Source organism: Pan troglodytes, chromosome 16, assembly GCF_028858775.2.
Source record: "Pan troglodytes isolate AG18354 chromosome 16, NHGRI_mPanTro3-v2.0_pri, whole genome shotgun sequence".
Classification (NCBI taxonomy): Eukaryota; Metazoa; Chordata; class Mammalia; order Primates; family Hominidae; genus Pan; species Pan troglodytes.
The window spans coordinates 81,187,365-81,200,529 of NC_072414.2; the positions used below are offsets into that span (position 1 = coordinate 81,187,365).

At 51.9% G+C, this 13,165-nt stretch overlaps 1 protein-coding gene across 34 annotated transcripts in view; it reads left to right on the forward strand.

The window, feature by feature from the left end:
* Positions 1–12,337, forward strand: part of LOC112205616 (uncharacterized) — a 35,876-nt gene extending 23,539 nt beyond the window's left edge. For 6 of the 34 annotated variants that reach the window (XR_010151496.1, XR_010151498.1, XR_002939711.2 and 3 more), the window contains 4 exons: positions 1,279–1,729; positions 2,350–2,430; positions 3,192–3,329; positions 8,874–12,337. Coding sequence is in view for 11 of the 34 variants with exons in the window: in XM_063794331.1 (XP_063650401.1) it covers positions 1,279–1,386 (108 nt within the window). In the remaining 23 variants the exon portion in view is untranslated. The remainder of the gene's footprint in view (positions 1–1,278; positions 1,730–2,349; positions 2,431–3,191; positions 3,330–8,873) is intronic. The other 28 variants (XR_002939715.3, XR_008539660.2, XR_010151501.1 and 25 more) reach the window with 11 other exon arrangements.
* Positions 12,338–13,165: the final 828 nt, after the last annotated feature.

Here is a 13,165-nt window from a genome sequence, read left to right on the forward strand (position 1 = left end):
CTGCCCCTCTCCATGTCCCAAGAGCCTGGGAGAACAGGGTCAGAGGCCATGTCATGCTTTGCCCATGATGACCTTAAGCTGTCGTTTAGCCTCAGCTAGAACTGTAATTCTCTAGATTCCATTGTTTCTGTATAGAATTGTGACATTTCAGTTTCCCTTTCTTCATTTAAAAAAACACCTTTTTTTTTTTTTTTTTTTTTTTTTTTTTGAGACAAGGTCTTGCTCTGTCAGCCAGGCTGGAGTACAGTGGCCTGATCATAGCTCACTATAACCTTGAACTTCTGGCTCAAGCAATTCCCCTGCCTCAGCCTCCAGAGTAGCTGGGACTACAGGCATGTGCCACCACACCCAGACTTTTATATTTATTTTATAAAAATAAGGAAATATGTTTTATTTTGTAGAGACAGGGTCTTTGTTGCCCAGGCTGGCCTCAAACTCCTGGCATCAAGCGATCCTCCCACCTGGGCCTCCCAAAGTGTTGAGATTACAGCATGAGCCACCACACCCAGACTAAAAGGCAGTTTGATTTTACAAATCAAAATAGCAGTAATCTATGGAGATTTACTTGTGAGATTGGTAGGAAACATCTTAAATGTAATCAAACAATAACTTACATCTTGATGAATTCACGTGTAGGTTTCTCTTCCTCAGAAGAAATCAGATGCTGTTCAGAGCACCAAGGCTAGAATTTTACCCTGGTTCTCATGCTACCTTGCACCCAGGTTGGATCCTGAGTACAGTTTTTGGCAGGTGGGCCTGCATATAAGTTAGCAATGGGGGATACCCAGCTGCCTCTCTTCATACAGCTGAGGTTTTGGGGAGTCATTCTTGTAGCCCCTGGGTTGGGCCTAGTCCTGCAAATGAATTCACCAGCCCTAAAGCCCAAATTGCAGCCTCTGTCATTCACCTTCCAGGAGTGGAAAGGGCAGTAAGTTTCATCTTATTATTATTGCTATTTTGGTGGTTTTGTTGAGGTTGGTGTGTGTATGTCAGTAAGATAAAGCTCTCAGAAATTACATAGCATTTGTCAAGGATATAAGAGGGACTGTGCCACATCTGGCTGTATAGAAGGTGGTTCCATATCTTTAAATAGAGCCCCAGGTCCTTAGCCACCAGAAAGGTTTTCAGGGGAAGTGTGCACCCTCAGCAGCTGCTGCTGGTGAGCAGCATGGGCACACATGGAACAGGCTTTCCTCTGTGGCCAGGTGAGAAGCAGGTGGTGAGACACAGAGCAGTGCTGGGCTCTGCTTCTGAAGCCTCCAACCTTTCCTTCCCTAGGAAGCCCCAGAGAGATTGGTGAGGGTGATTTCCCAGGAAGACGCAGTGTGCTCTGACTTCTGTGACAGTGAGCAACGGGACCAGTGGATGTCCAGATGCTGGCAATGAGTAGGCCTTCCCTACGCTGGGTGGCGTCCACACCCTCCGGCTTCCATTGCCTGGGTCTCCTGGAGGTGGTTTGCTGGATGAATACCGCATGCACAGAGGCTGGCCTTGGGTTTGAATATGGCAGCCAGTGGACAGCATGTGCTTCAGTTATGAGGCTGCCCAGGAGATGCTTCTTCCAAGGCAGAGCACGTGCAGAGTCCAGTGCTGGAGAGGCCGGGTGCGCAGTTGACCCATTTCCAGTTCTATTTTCCCTCTCATGTTCCTCTGTCCCCATCTAGGACATACTCTGGAGTCAGAAGACAGCGAAAAGAGAAGCAGAAGCCCCGGTGGCAAGAGTCTGAAGGTGGGTTCCTTCCTGACATGGGCATTGGGCTGCGCATGTGTGTTCGCAGTTCTTTCCAGCTGCTGTTCTGACCTCTTTGTGCAGTGTATTTATGTGGCTGTAGATGGATGGTCCAAGGTAGATTTAGGTTTTGGAATACTGTTTTTTTTTTTCTACTTCAGGGAGAAAATAACCCAGTTTGGGAAGGACATTTAAAAGGGGAAAATATTAGGTATGATGGCACACCTGCAGTCCCAGCTATTCGGGAGGCTGAGGCTGGAGGATCACTTGAGCTCAGGGGTTTCAGGCTGCAGTGAGCTATGATCACGCCACTCTACTCCAGCCTGGGTGACAGAATGAGACCCGTCTCTAAAAAAAAAGTAATTTAATTTAAAAAGGGAAAATATCCTTGGTGGTCCTTGGAACCAGCACTTACCAGGTTGACCCATATGAAATTTCTTTCTTGTTGATGAAAAATAGTCAAATATTGGCAATTTCTTATGGTTCAACCTGTTACAGTTCCATTCCTCTGGGATGGTAGAGGGATCCCCAGAAACACATTTTAAAGAGTTTCTGATACTTTAACCATTTGTGTTCCTCTTCATCCTACGATACCCTTCACAGAATTTTTTTTTTAACAGCAGGAAGGATGACTGTAGCCTGTGGATTGTACTGCAGTAGGAAACTGTCCTAGCAAGGCTCCACCTTGCCCCAGCTTCAAGGTATATCGTCTCAAAATGCAGGGGACTTCAGATGAGTTTTGAGCACCCTTTCTTTTATTATAAAAAAAATTCCAGACAGTTCAGCCAATACTGACTAAGGGCTGAGACCAGTTCCATGCTTTTCTGTCTCCAGAGGAATTTGCTTCCATCTGGATGCCTGAAACGGTATTTTACTTCACCTCCTGTGTCACCGGCAGCAGTCCTGGGAGCCCTGGGGAGGAGGTTTTTGGGAGAGCCAGCTCACAGCCTCTCCATCACCTTTTAGCCACCCCAGTGCTGGGCAGCCAGGGTGTGGGCTTTTGACTGAATGCACTTGCCCTCCTGCATTCATTACACCTTTGTCAGTGTGTGTGTCTGGGGCTGCCTCTGGGTGTGCGTGGTTTTTTTTGTGTCTGCATGTCAGTGTCGGGCTATGTGTGTCTGTTTCTGTTGGCCTGTCTAGGCGCGCTCAGTGCAACAAGGAGCTGGGGGAGGTGGCGGTAAAGAGGAAGGGCATTTCAAAGCCCAGCTGTCCTCCTCAGGGACCTCAGGAGATGTGTGTGTGTGTGTGTGTGTGTGTGTGTGTGTGTGTGTGTATTTTTTTCCATGCTGCTCATTGTGTGGGGCTGCATGCGAGTGTCTGACCAGGTGTGGTGTGAGCAGCCGCTGGGCTCGGTGAGCCCCAGCTGCTGTGAGCTCCCAGACTTGCCTTCTAGCCCTCTGCCGCCATCCATGGGGAGCCTCTCCCTTCGCAGCTCACCGTCTCCTCTCTAATTTATTAGCTGGAAAGGAGGAGAACATGAAACATTGCTTGAAGACAATGGCCGAGACAGCAGGTCCCACCCTGCACAGCCAACAGCATCTCTCCCCTCAGCCCTGTCTCCTCTTCTGCAGTTGGGATCTGCACATTTAAGCCTGAAGTAAGAATAAAACAAACCCCCAAACCACCCTATTAAAAAATGTGCCTGGCCTTGGACATGCAGAGGTAGCTATAAACTGTTGAAGGTGGGAGAAGGTCAACAAAATGAAGGTTTGAGCCTTCTTCTACTCTGGGGCCCCCCACCTCTGAGTCCCAGCACTTCACCCCAGCTCCAAGCCAGGTTGAGGGGGGGCAAGGGGGCCCAAGGCAGCTGCAGGGGCTGTGTTAGTAAACACTTTCCTGGGTTCCCATTTTCTTTACACCCCCCACCCTTCTCTACTCCCTGATGCCCCGTTATACACTCCCACCCCCAGCATCCCCTTTTCTGTGGCCTGCACAATGAGCTCATTGTCCCGGGTGTGATTTGAATAAGGGATCGGTGGGCCTGTTCCCAGCATTGTCCAAGGGGCTGGGAAAAACCCCAGCGCAGGCAGGAGGACCAGACCAGACAGAGACAGATGCCTAAATTAGCAACAAAGCTTTGTGCACGTCCCCTGGACAAGGGCTCGCCTTGTTTGCGTGGACTCGAGGGTGTGGAGCTGGCCGGCTGCTCGCATGTCTCCCCATGTTAATTAGTTTTGCATGCATGTCTGAGAAGGTGCCAGGGGAGATGTGTTTGCCTTTCCCCGGGAGGGGGCCCTGTTTGTGGCTGGCCAGTAGGCTGGGGTCTTGGCGCTGAGAGGGGCTGGGCCTACCTGGGGAGCCAGGCTCTGAGCCTGGCTGGGGAATCACAGCTTTCCCATCCTGTAGTTCTGTCTCTCTGACCTCTGGGGGGCTTGGCTTTGCTCCTTATGCCTTCTCCCTGCCACTCCTCCATGTTTGAAAGTTGGTCAGCTCTGACTACTGGGACTCACTGGCTTCCTCCCAGACCCAGGCCAGTGCCTGTCCATCTGGCAGTCTGTCTCTTGCGACACAGGGCCCCTCGGGACCGGGCAGCAGAAACAGCCAGTCTGGACTCTTCTCCGTCCCCGAGCCAGATGGCCAGTCTGCTGATCGCATTACGGCCTCCCCTGTCCCCAGACCCCTGCCGCCTGTGGTTGGACCAGGATCTTGTGTGGGATATGATGGAGAAGCTCCCTTTTAGGACCTCATAGAGGCCTGGCCCTGAAAGGAAAGGGGTCTGGTAGACAGGGCGTAAGGCATGTATGTCCTTGCTACCAGCTTCTATGTGACCTCAGGCAGGCCAAGTGACCCCGACTCCTGAATCTTAGTTTTCTTGTTGGCAAGAGGAGTGAGTTGAGCTTAGGAATCTCTTGGCTCTCTTCTAGCTCAGAAAACCTCTGATGGTGGTAACAGTGGTGATCATTTCAAAACTGTGTTGATGTAGCATTCACTGATGTAGCACAATGACAGGAATGGGACTAATGAATTCTGGCTGGGGTGGAGGGGAGTGTTGCAGGAAGGAGTTCATCCCTGTTGATATTCAGTGTGGACTCCTGTTTTCAGAGTGTGGGGAGGACCAGGAGCAGGCAGAGCCTGTCTTCCCAGGTCTTCACAGAGGAGCCCTTCCCCATCCCTACCCTGCAGTGGTGAGAAGCAGGCCCTGGCCCAGCAGAAGGGAGCTTGGCAGTGGCAAAGAAGCAGCTGGAGGGATAGCAGCTGCTGGCCAGGGCCCTGGGTGTGTCCTGGTTGCCCCTTGCAGGTCCTGGGATGGGGTTGGTGGGGGTGGGCAGGGGACAGGGCTGAGAAGGGTCAGAGTTCATCTGGGAACTTCAGAGTTCCCACCTCTCCATAGCCCTTCAGAATAACCTCAGGTGGTGGGTGGGGAGTGGGATGAAGCATCACCCTGCTATTCAGTGCGGGGGTCTCAGGTTCAGCGGTCAGGGTGTCTGGCTCCTTCTTTGCCAGCCTCCCCATCTCTGGCACCCTCCCACTCTCTCATCAGGTGTTGTGGGATGTATCTTGCACTGGGGCCAGGCAGCTGACCAGAGCCACCCACAAGGAGCCTCTGGAATTAACCTCAGGTAGCCACTCAGGCCAGGCAGGGGAGAGACCCTGGGCCTCCCTTCCAGCAGGGACCTTCCTTCCCATGCTGCTGTGCCAGCCAGTTCCCACATGCAGTGCACTTGTTCCTTCCATTTGGGCTGCCTTTCCCCTCTCCGCCTCTCTCTCTCTTTCTATTTCTGTTTCTGGGGGGCCTCTTTTTCTACCCCTTTCCCTGTCTCCCTGAGCTGCTCCTAACTCAAGCTGGATAACTGGTGGTAAAGTCCAAAGCTCGATGAAGAAAAGAGGATAGAAGTTAGCGCTTCATGGCAAGGATAGAGTGAGAGAGTTGCCTACAGTATGGGTTGGGAGAAGAGGCAGGGCAGCAGGGCCTTGGGAGAGCTGCCCACTGCCCTCCCTGCCCCTCCCCATTCCTACCTCCCAGGGTTTAGCCGCCTCAGCTGTAGCTCTGAGCTCCTTAATCTGGTGATCCTTGTGGTGCTGGGGGGCGGGCTGGCAGAGGCTTTAGGAGGTGACAGGGGATCTTGGGAGTCGCACTCTGCTAACAGAGTGTCATGCAAAGCTGGAGAATCACATTCCGAGCGCAGCTCCTCCTTCTAAGGCAGTGGCCCGGCAGGGCTGGACCCAGCACGGGTGGTGCCCAGTGGAGGCCTGAAGCACAGGCCCTGCACGCAGTCGGGCATCACCTCCTCTTTGTCGCTCAAGAGGAAAGTTCCCAAGATTAGGGCTTTCTGGCCCTTTCTGCATGGCTAAGATTTTATTGTTTGGTAGCTGCCCCCACCCTTACCCCAGCTCCCAAATCCTCTGGCTGCCAATCCCAGTTAGAAGAAGTCTCTGTAAGTCACAGGTATCATCCCCCTGGTCAGCTGTTGGGGTAGTCGGGGGTGGGGATTTGTCTAGAACTAAGCAAGTATGCCGGGTGGAATGGCTCCCCTGCCTAGATGAGAAGGGGAGAGAACCCCTGAGATGAACCCCTGATTCTCTCAGCGACGGGCCCTGAGAGAAGCCAGGAGAGACAGGAAGTTGAGGTGGGGGTGCGAATGCAAGTGCAAGTGGTTCTGAGGCATCCAGCTCAGCAGAACTGGGGCAGCCCAGGCCTTGGACCTTGGCTGGAGGGTAGGGACAGAGGAGAAGATGCTGTGGGTCGAGGCCCAGGGCTCTGCTTCTGCCATGACTCTGCAGCAGACCCTGGATGTCTCAGAGCCTCCAAACCCTCATTTGTAAAATGAGCATCATAATCCCTACCTCCATTGGAGCTGCTATGAAGACTCTTGGGCACACGGGAAACACTCAGTGGGGTTAATTTTTCTTCTCCTTTTCCCTTAGATATGGGGCAGAGATGAAGGAGTTAAGCTTCTCCAGGTCATTTAAGATAGCTGAGATTTGGGGAATGGGGACAGTGGTGATATTCAGAATATTTAACCACCTGTACAGGTTGGGCACCAACCAGTCAGAATGACACCTGGCCCAAATCATCACCCAGAGAGGAGGGCACAGCTGAGCAGAACTTCTCCCTATATCTTTCTGCCCCATCATGAGTCCATTTATCAGCAAGCATACAGACATCCCTTGAGGGCAGCTCCTGAGGAGGTTGCAGGATGCGGGATACTGAGATCTTTGCATTCAAGCAAGTCAGGCCTGCCTAGCATGGGGCACCCTGCCTGACCTGGAAGAGGACCCGGAAGCAGAGGGCAGTGAGCTGAGGGCCTTCCCAGCTCCTGCCCCAAGCTGGCAGCAGACCTGCCACCAGGCTCTGGGGAAGAGCTGCTTCTGTGGGCTTTCGCCATCCTCACGTCCCCCAGAGCTGCCCCTCCTTCCTGTCCCTTCTTCTCAAAAGCACCATGGGTCAGGATTAGAGGGTCTGTTTGTTCTCTGATCTAACTCCTCGTGCCTGTTTCTTCGTCAGCCTGGGGAAGTTCATGGTTTCTGTTATCTGACTGTGGAGTATGGGAGTGTGGTGTTGGGGTAGTGTGGAGCCATGTTCTATCATCATGGAAAGATTCTGGCCTCAAGGCAGGCAGCGTCTTCCCCCAGCCCCAGGCTTTCTGAGGCCACACCTGGACACGTGGCGCACTTAGCCAACACTGACTTATTTTGCCTGGCCTATCTCTTTGCCTTGTTGGGTGAAATTAATGCCTTTGAGGGCCTAAGGTGGTCTGGTTAAGTGACAAGGGCATAGGAAGACACAACCTTACCTAGCTGGAAGTCAGAGATTTGGACTCTAGCCCACTTTCCCACTGAGTGGTCTTGGGCAAGCCACCTCCTTTACTGGATCCAGAAAAGTAGCATTGATCCAGGTGTAGTGGCTCACACCTGTAATCCCAGTAACTGGGGAGGCTGAAGTAGGAGGCTCTCTTGAGGCCAAGAGTTTGAGAACAGCCTGAGTTTGAGAACAGTGAGACCCTATTCTTAAAAAATGAAAAAATTAGCCAAGTGTTCTGGCTACCTGGGAAGCTGAGGCAGGAGAATCACTTGAGCCCAGTAGTTCCAAGGCTGCAGTGATCATACCACTGCATTCTAGCCTGGATGACAGAGCAAGATCCTATTTCTTAAAAAAGAAAGAGAAAGAGAAAAAAGAAAAGGAACATTGAATAAAATGGTATCTGAGGTCCCTTTTAGCACTGCATTTTTTCATCTGGGAGTTCTTCCTGCCTCTTCTACTCTGTTACCTGCCAGTAACCCTGCTCCCAGCCCCCTGGCTCACAGGAAACATAGTTAGCTTTGTCCCATTCAAGCTGGCCTGGGATGCAACAAGGCACCATTACCTAGAGGCTACAAAAATGAAAACCCAGCTCACTGCTGGCAAGGGATGTGGGGCTGGGCAGTAACCTGTCCTGGAGCAAGACTTGGGCAGACAGCATGAGTCTCACCTAGGTGCGCTCCCAGCCTTTAATCTGGATGCCTTTGTCCTTTGTTCTACTTCTGTTTGCTCTGCATGGCATTTGCCTTGGTGGCTCTGTTTGCTCAGGTGGCCCTCAAGGTGGGTTTGCAGTGCTTTCCTTGGGATTTGTCCCATTCCACTTCCTTAGGCCAGAACCTTTAGACTCAAAAGCTCCAATCCCTGAGAAGCAACCATGGGGGAAACACTACTTTTTGGTGCTGACCCCTCTCCGCAGCACCCCAGCTAGGAGGCTCTTCCACTGGTACGGCTGATACATGGATGTGGGCTCAGCATCTTATATGACTGGCATGACCTTGGGCCAGCTCCTTAGCTTCTCTGATCCTCTATTTCCTTATTTCTAACATGAAGATAACCACACCTTTCTCATAAAGTTGCAGTGAGGCATAGAAATAACACAGATAAAGTACCTTGAAATGATGTTCTCTCTTACCTTCTAGTGCCAGCTGCACCCAGAGGCTTCAAAGGCCACAGACATAAACCCTTAGCTTTCCTGACCTCTTGCCTTTGAGTTTCAGGACTGCCCTGCTGGGGAAGTGCTGAGACAACCTTGGAGGAGCTCCTCCCCCCAGCCCACCGCCCCTCCTTCCCCAGGGGGCAGAAATACCTAGTTTCAGCCCTAATAATACCTGAATGAGATTTATAGGACACCTTCCTCCCCAGAGTGCAAAGCTTCTCACATATTATTTCTCTTATCTTTAGATTGTCCTGTGAAGTGAAGTATGATCGGACAGCCTCTTTTCAGCTTTTATGAAAATGGAGACAGAGGAATTGTGGCTCTTGCCAAGGTCACAGGATTGGAATACAGAGCCAAGCCACCCCAGGACATGCAAGAGCCTCAGAAGGGAAAAAGCCCAGCAGGAAGGGAGAACAAGTAGCCTCTGTCCTGAAGTTGTAACAGCCAGGGGCCAGGATGGAGGAGGAGGACCCCGTAATCTGCCCATCTGGGACTTGGCAGGGGACCTGGGAAAATGTACCCCAACCCATCCCTTAAGGGCCTTTGTCTTTGGCCCATTGGCCTAGCATCTCCTTCTTCACCGTGTCTGTTCTTGTCACACCTAGTCAGGTCTGTTTGGGTCTGAGGTGCATGGAACATTCTGGGTAGGCCTCCAGCAAACGGAAGCTCTTCACCGTGTTTCCAGCCTGGGACCAAGGGCAGCACACTGGCAAAGTTGCCAAAGCAAGGGACTCCAGCCTTTTAGGAGTTAATGACTCCCTCTCCCCAGCTGTCCTCCCCTTGGTGCTCCTCTTCCTCCCTCCTCCTGCTCACAGCAGGCAGGGCCTAGACCCGGGAGCCATGCTGCTGTGCTGTTGCCAGGGGAGCACGGAGGCAGATCTGAGCTATGCAGGGAAAAGGCCCGGCCTGTCAAAGTGTCTGAGATGAACCGCCGCCGTCCCTGTGCAGCTGGGCTCAGACGTGTCTCAGCTCTTGTTCTATGCCTGAGAATGGCGAAACCCAGTGAGGTTCAAGGGCAAACTCGCTATTCATTAGTCAGGGGTTCTTGACGTCCCGTCTCTCCCAGGGATGAGTTCCCCCCTCCTCTTTCTCCCCCTCCTATGACACATTCCTGGGTGCCTTTGGTGAGGACTGCACACCCTCCTCCTGCCTAGCCCCCTCTCCAAAGGCCCCTGAATAAACTCCCCCCAAGGAGACCAGGCAGGGCAGAGACAATGGCTGCAGGAAATCATTCAGGCGGGACATGCTGGCCTGCCCTCCACCCAGTCCCCCTGTGGGCCCCACTCCCTTCTGATTCAGGGCACCCTTGGGCCCCCAGCCTATACAGGCCTGGACAGGAAGAAACCACTGGGAACCACCCTAAGGACAACATGCTAGTCCAGTGCCATTCTTCGCTGGCTCTGTGGGTGCCTTTGTGGCCTGTACCGACTGGCTGGCTAATTTTGTGGTTTCTGTACCATCACATGCCTATTTTAAGACACTCTCCAGCACTGTCGGTTAGGGAGTGTAAATTGTACAATATTTTCTGAAATGTGGCAATATCAAAATGTAAAAGGCACACATACTTGGTCACAAACAAATGGCACTATTTACTCTGTGGGCATATTTGTAACAGTTGCCAAAGAATTATATACAAGGATGTTCATCAGAGCATTTCTTTTGAAGAGTAAAGAAATGGACATGAACCTGTGGTCCGTTCATACGGTGGAATACCTATGCAGCTGTAAAAATCAGTGTGGTAGATCTCCGCATATGAGTTGATGTGGAAGGTTGGCCAGTTCACATGATAAGGTGAATAGAATAAGTTACAGAACAGGCTATGGAGTATGATCTTATTTGTAGATGTTTAAAACTGAGTCATAAGTATGCTTATATACAGATCGTTTCTGGAAGTATGTACTGGAAGGCTACCTCTGGGGAGTGGGGATGGGGGAATGCACTCTTCTATACTGTTATATTTTCTTTTCGTGCTCCTAAGGTACTTTTGTTGGAAGATGTAAAGGGGTTCAATGTAATAGGCTTAACTTCTGTCAACTAAGTTGGCGTGGGTGCTTTAAGAGGGTGGTGGTGATGTTGCTGGAGAAAGTATCCCACAATCACTAGTGGCCTCAGCCACGGGCCATTTAGGGGCCTAATAATCACATATCATCATGGTTGCTAGTGTTAATCGAAAACCTACTAAGTGCCAGGCTTACTGTCTCTGGGTCTTGCTTACGTGGATGTCATTTTTCCAGTTTCACCAAATCAAAAGAGGTTAATTGGTTTCTTGGAGCTCCTTTGCAGGTGAAGGGCAGAGCCAGGAGCTTGGCTAGGGACAGGGGAGGTGGGTGGGGGATGGTGGATAGGTCTTGGCTCCCAGTTTCCTTCTGGGCAGACATTGCCCCTCTGCCCTGAGGACCTGCTTGTTTGGGGGAAGAGGCCTTTAGAGGCACCAGGGTCATGCCAGGTGTTGGACATGGTGAACTGGGAAGTGCTCCCATCTGGCCACAGCCCAGAAGTATCACCGTGCTGGGGGATGGGGAACAGGGCTGTGAATGGGCCTATTTGCATAAGCAGCATGTGTCTGGAGAGAAAGACATCACAGAGCAGAAGAGTGCGGGTGCCCAGGAGTGCAATTGCCACCCCTACTTCATCCCTGAAAGAGTAAATGGCCTGGAAAGTGTCTCTGAGAGGTAATGCTGCACACCACCCTCCCTGGGGGCAGGGTCAGGCTACACCTGCCTTAGGTCGGGGGCTGCAGCAGCCTGCAGAGCTCTCAGTAGGGCCTCAGTAGCCTGGGAGGGAGCAGGGGCAGGGGGCAGGGAAAGAGGTGTAATGGGGCTGTCCAGAGGGGCCTGGGAAACCTGGTCCCTGAGGCCTGGGCACAGCTACAATCACTTCAAATTGGCTGTGGGGCCAGTGGACTGGGAAGGAAAAAAGCAATAAGAGTGACCAAGTGCAGAAGGCTGTCAGGTCCCAGGTCACATGCCTTAGTGCAGTGACTCCTCATCATTTTATGGGGTGTGGGTGTCATTGGTACACCCATTTTACAGATGAGGACACCGAGGCCCAGAAAAGTTAAGTTACATGTCCTAAGTCACAGCTTGTAAGTGCCAGAACTGAGATCAAAACCAAGTCTCTTTGACTTTAAAGTCTGTACTCTGACCCCAAAGAGATCCTGTTTGGTTTGGCCACTTATAGGAGGTCCCTAAAGCTGCAGACTCCCCTTGCCAGCACCCACATATAGAGACATTAACCCTTCCCCTGCAGGGTCACCTCAAATAGTCTTTTAGCTGGGCTTCTCCTGCAATTCCACCTAATGCCATCCCCTGGGTTTTGCCCAAACCTGAACTGGGCAGTGGGGTGAGAGGAGGGGTTTACAGGGTTACAGAGCCTCATACAGATAGGAGCCCATGGCTGCTGGTCATCTGCATTCCTGCAGGATTGGCTGTTCCTTGGGGTCCTTGGCAGGAAAATGAGGATTGCTCCGAGGCCTGCTCCAGTGCTTCCCAGAGGCTGGCCTGGTGTGGGGCTCTGGGAAGGCTGAGGCTGGAGAAGCAGAAGTAGGAGGGCAGAGATGGCACTCAGGTAGCTTGAATCACCAAGACCCTTCCAAGCCCCACAGGTTCTGAGGGAGTACTAGGGCCAGCTCTGGGAGAGGTCTCTTCCTATGCTGTGAACCCCCTGCCTTTCTTGCAGCCTACAACGAATAAATTTTCTTTGCAAAGGCTTCCGTGTCTCTGGTCAGTTTTTCTAGGAGGACATGAGTGAGGAAAGTAGCACTCCGCCACCAGCAAAAACAACTGCTTGTGTCTTGCGGTGTGGTGGGGACACTGGTATGGGTGCAAAGGATGGAGCAAGAAGTCTTACAAGGCTTGGAAAGTCTGTCTTCTTGACCTGAGCTAGGGTCATTTGGGCAAGAAGTGAAGGTCATGGCCAGTGCAAGGCCTACCTTGCCTTGAGGGTGCCCTGCCCTCAGGAGAGGGGTCCTGGAGGTTCTGGTTTGGGAGCTAGCCCCCACGCTCCTTCTCAACCTCCATCAGTGTCTTCTCATGTGATTCTCACAATGACCCCATAAGACTGAATTCTGTCTTATAGACTAGGAAACAGAGGCTCAGAGAGACTAAGAAATAGGCAAAGCCACACAGCTGGGAAGCAGTGGAGTCGGCCTCCAGATCTCATCTCTGTGACCAGAATGGGATGCAGGGGGTGGTGAGTCTCTTGAAAGCCGCTGATAAGTTTTTTCATGTATGAGCAAATTCACAACCCTGCTTTCATCACAGCATTCATTCTCACAAGGCCTTTGGACTGCAGAGAATAATCAGGACTTACTGTGCCAGGCCCTATTCTAAGTGCTAGTTTGTGTATTAAATCGTGGCTTAATCCTCACATCTGTGTGCATAACTGGGCACTATCCTTATTCCTATTTAACCAAGAACGAGAGTGAGGCCAAGTTGGCCATCCAAAGTGGCCCGTGTGGCTCCGTGTGTGGTGGGGGAGGGGGGATTGCAGCCAGGAAGCCAGCACAGTCACGTTTGTCTGTCCGGATGCCAGGCAC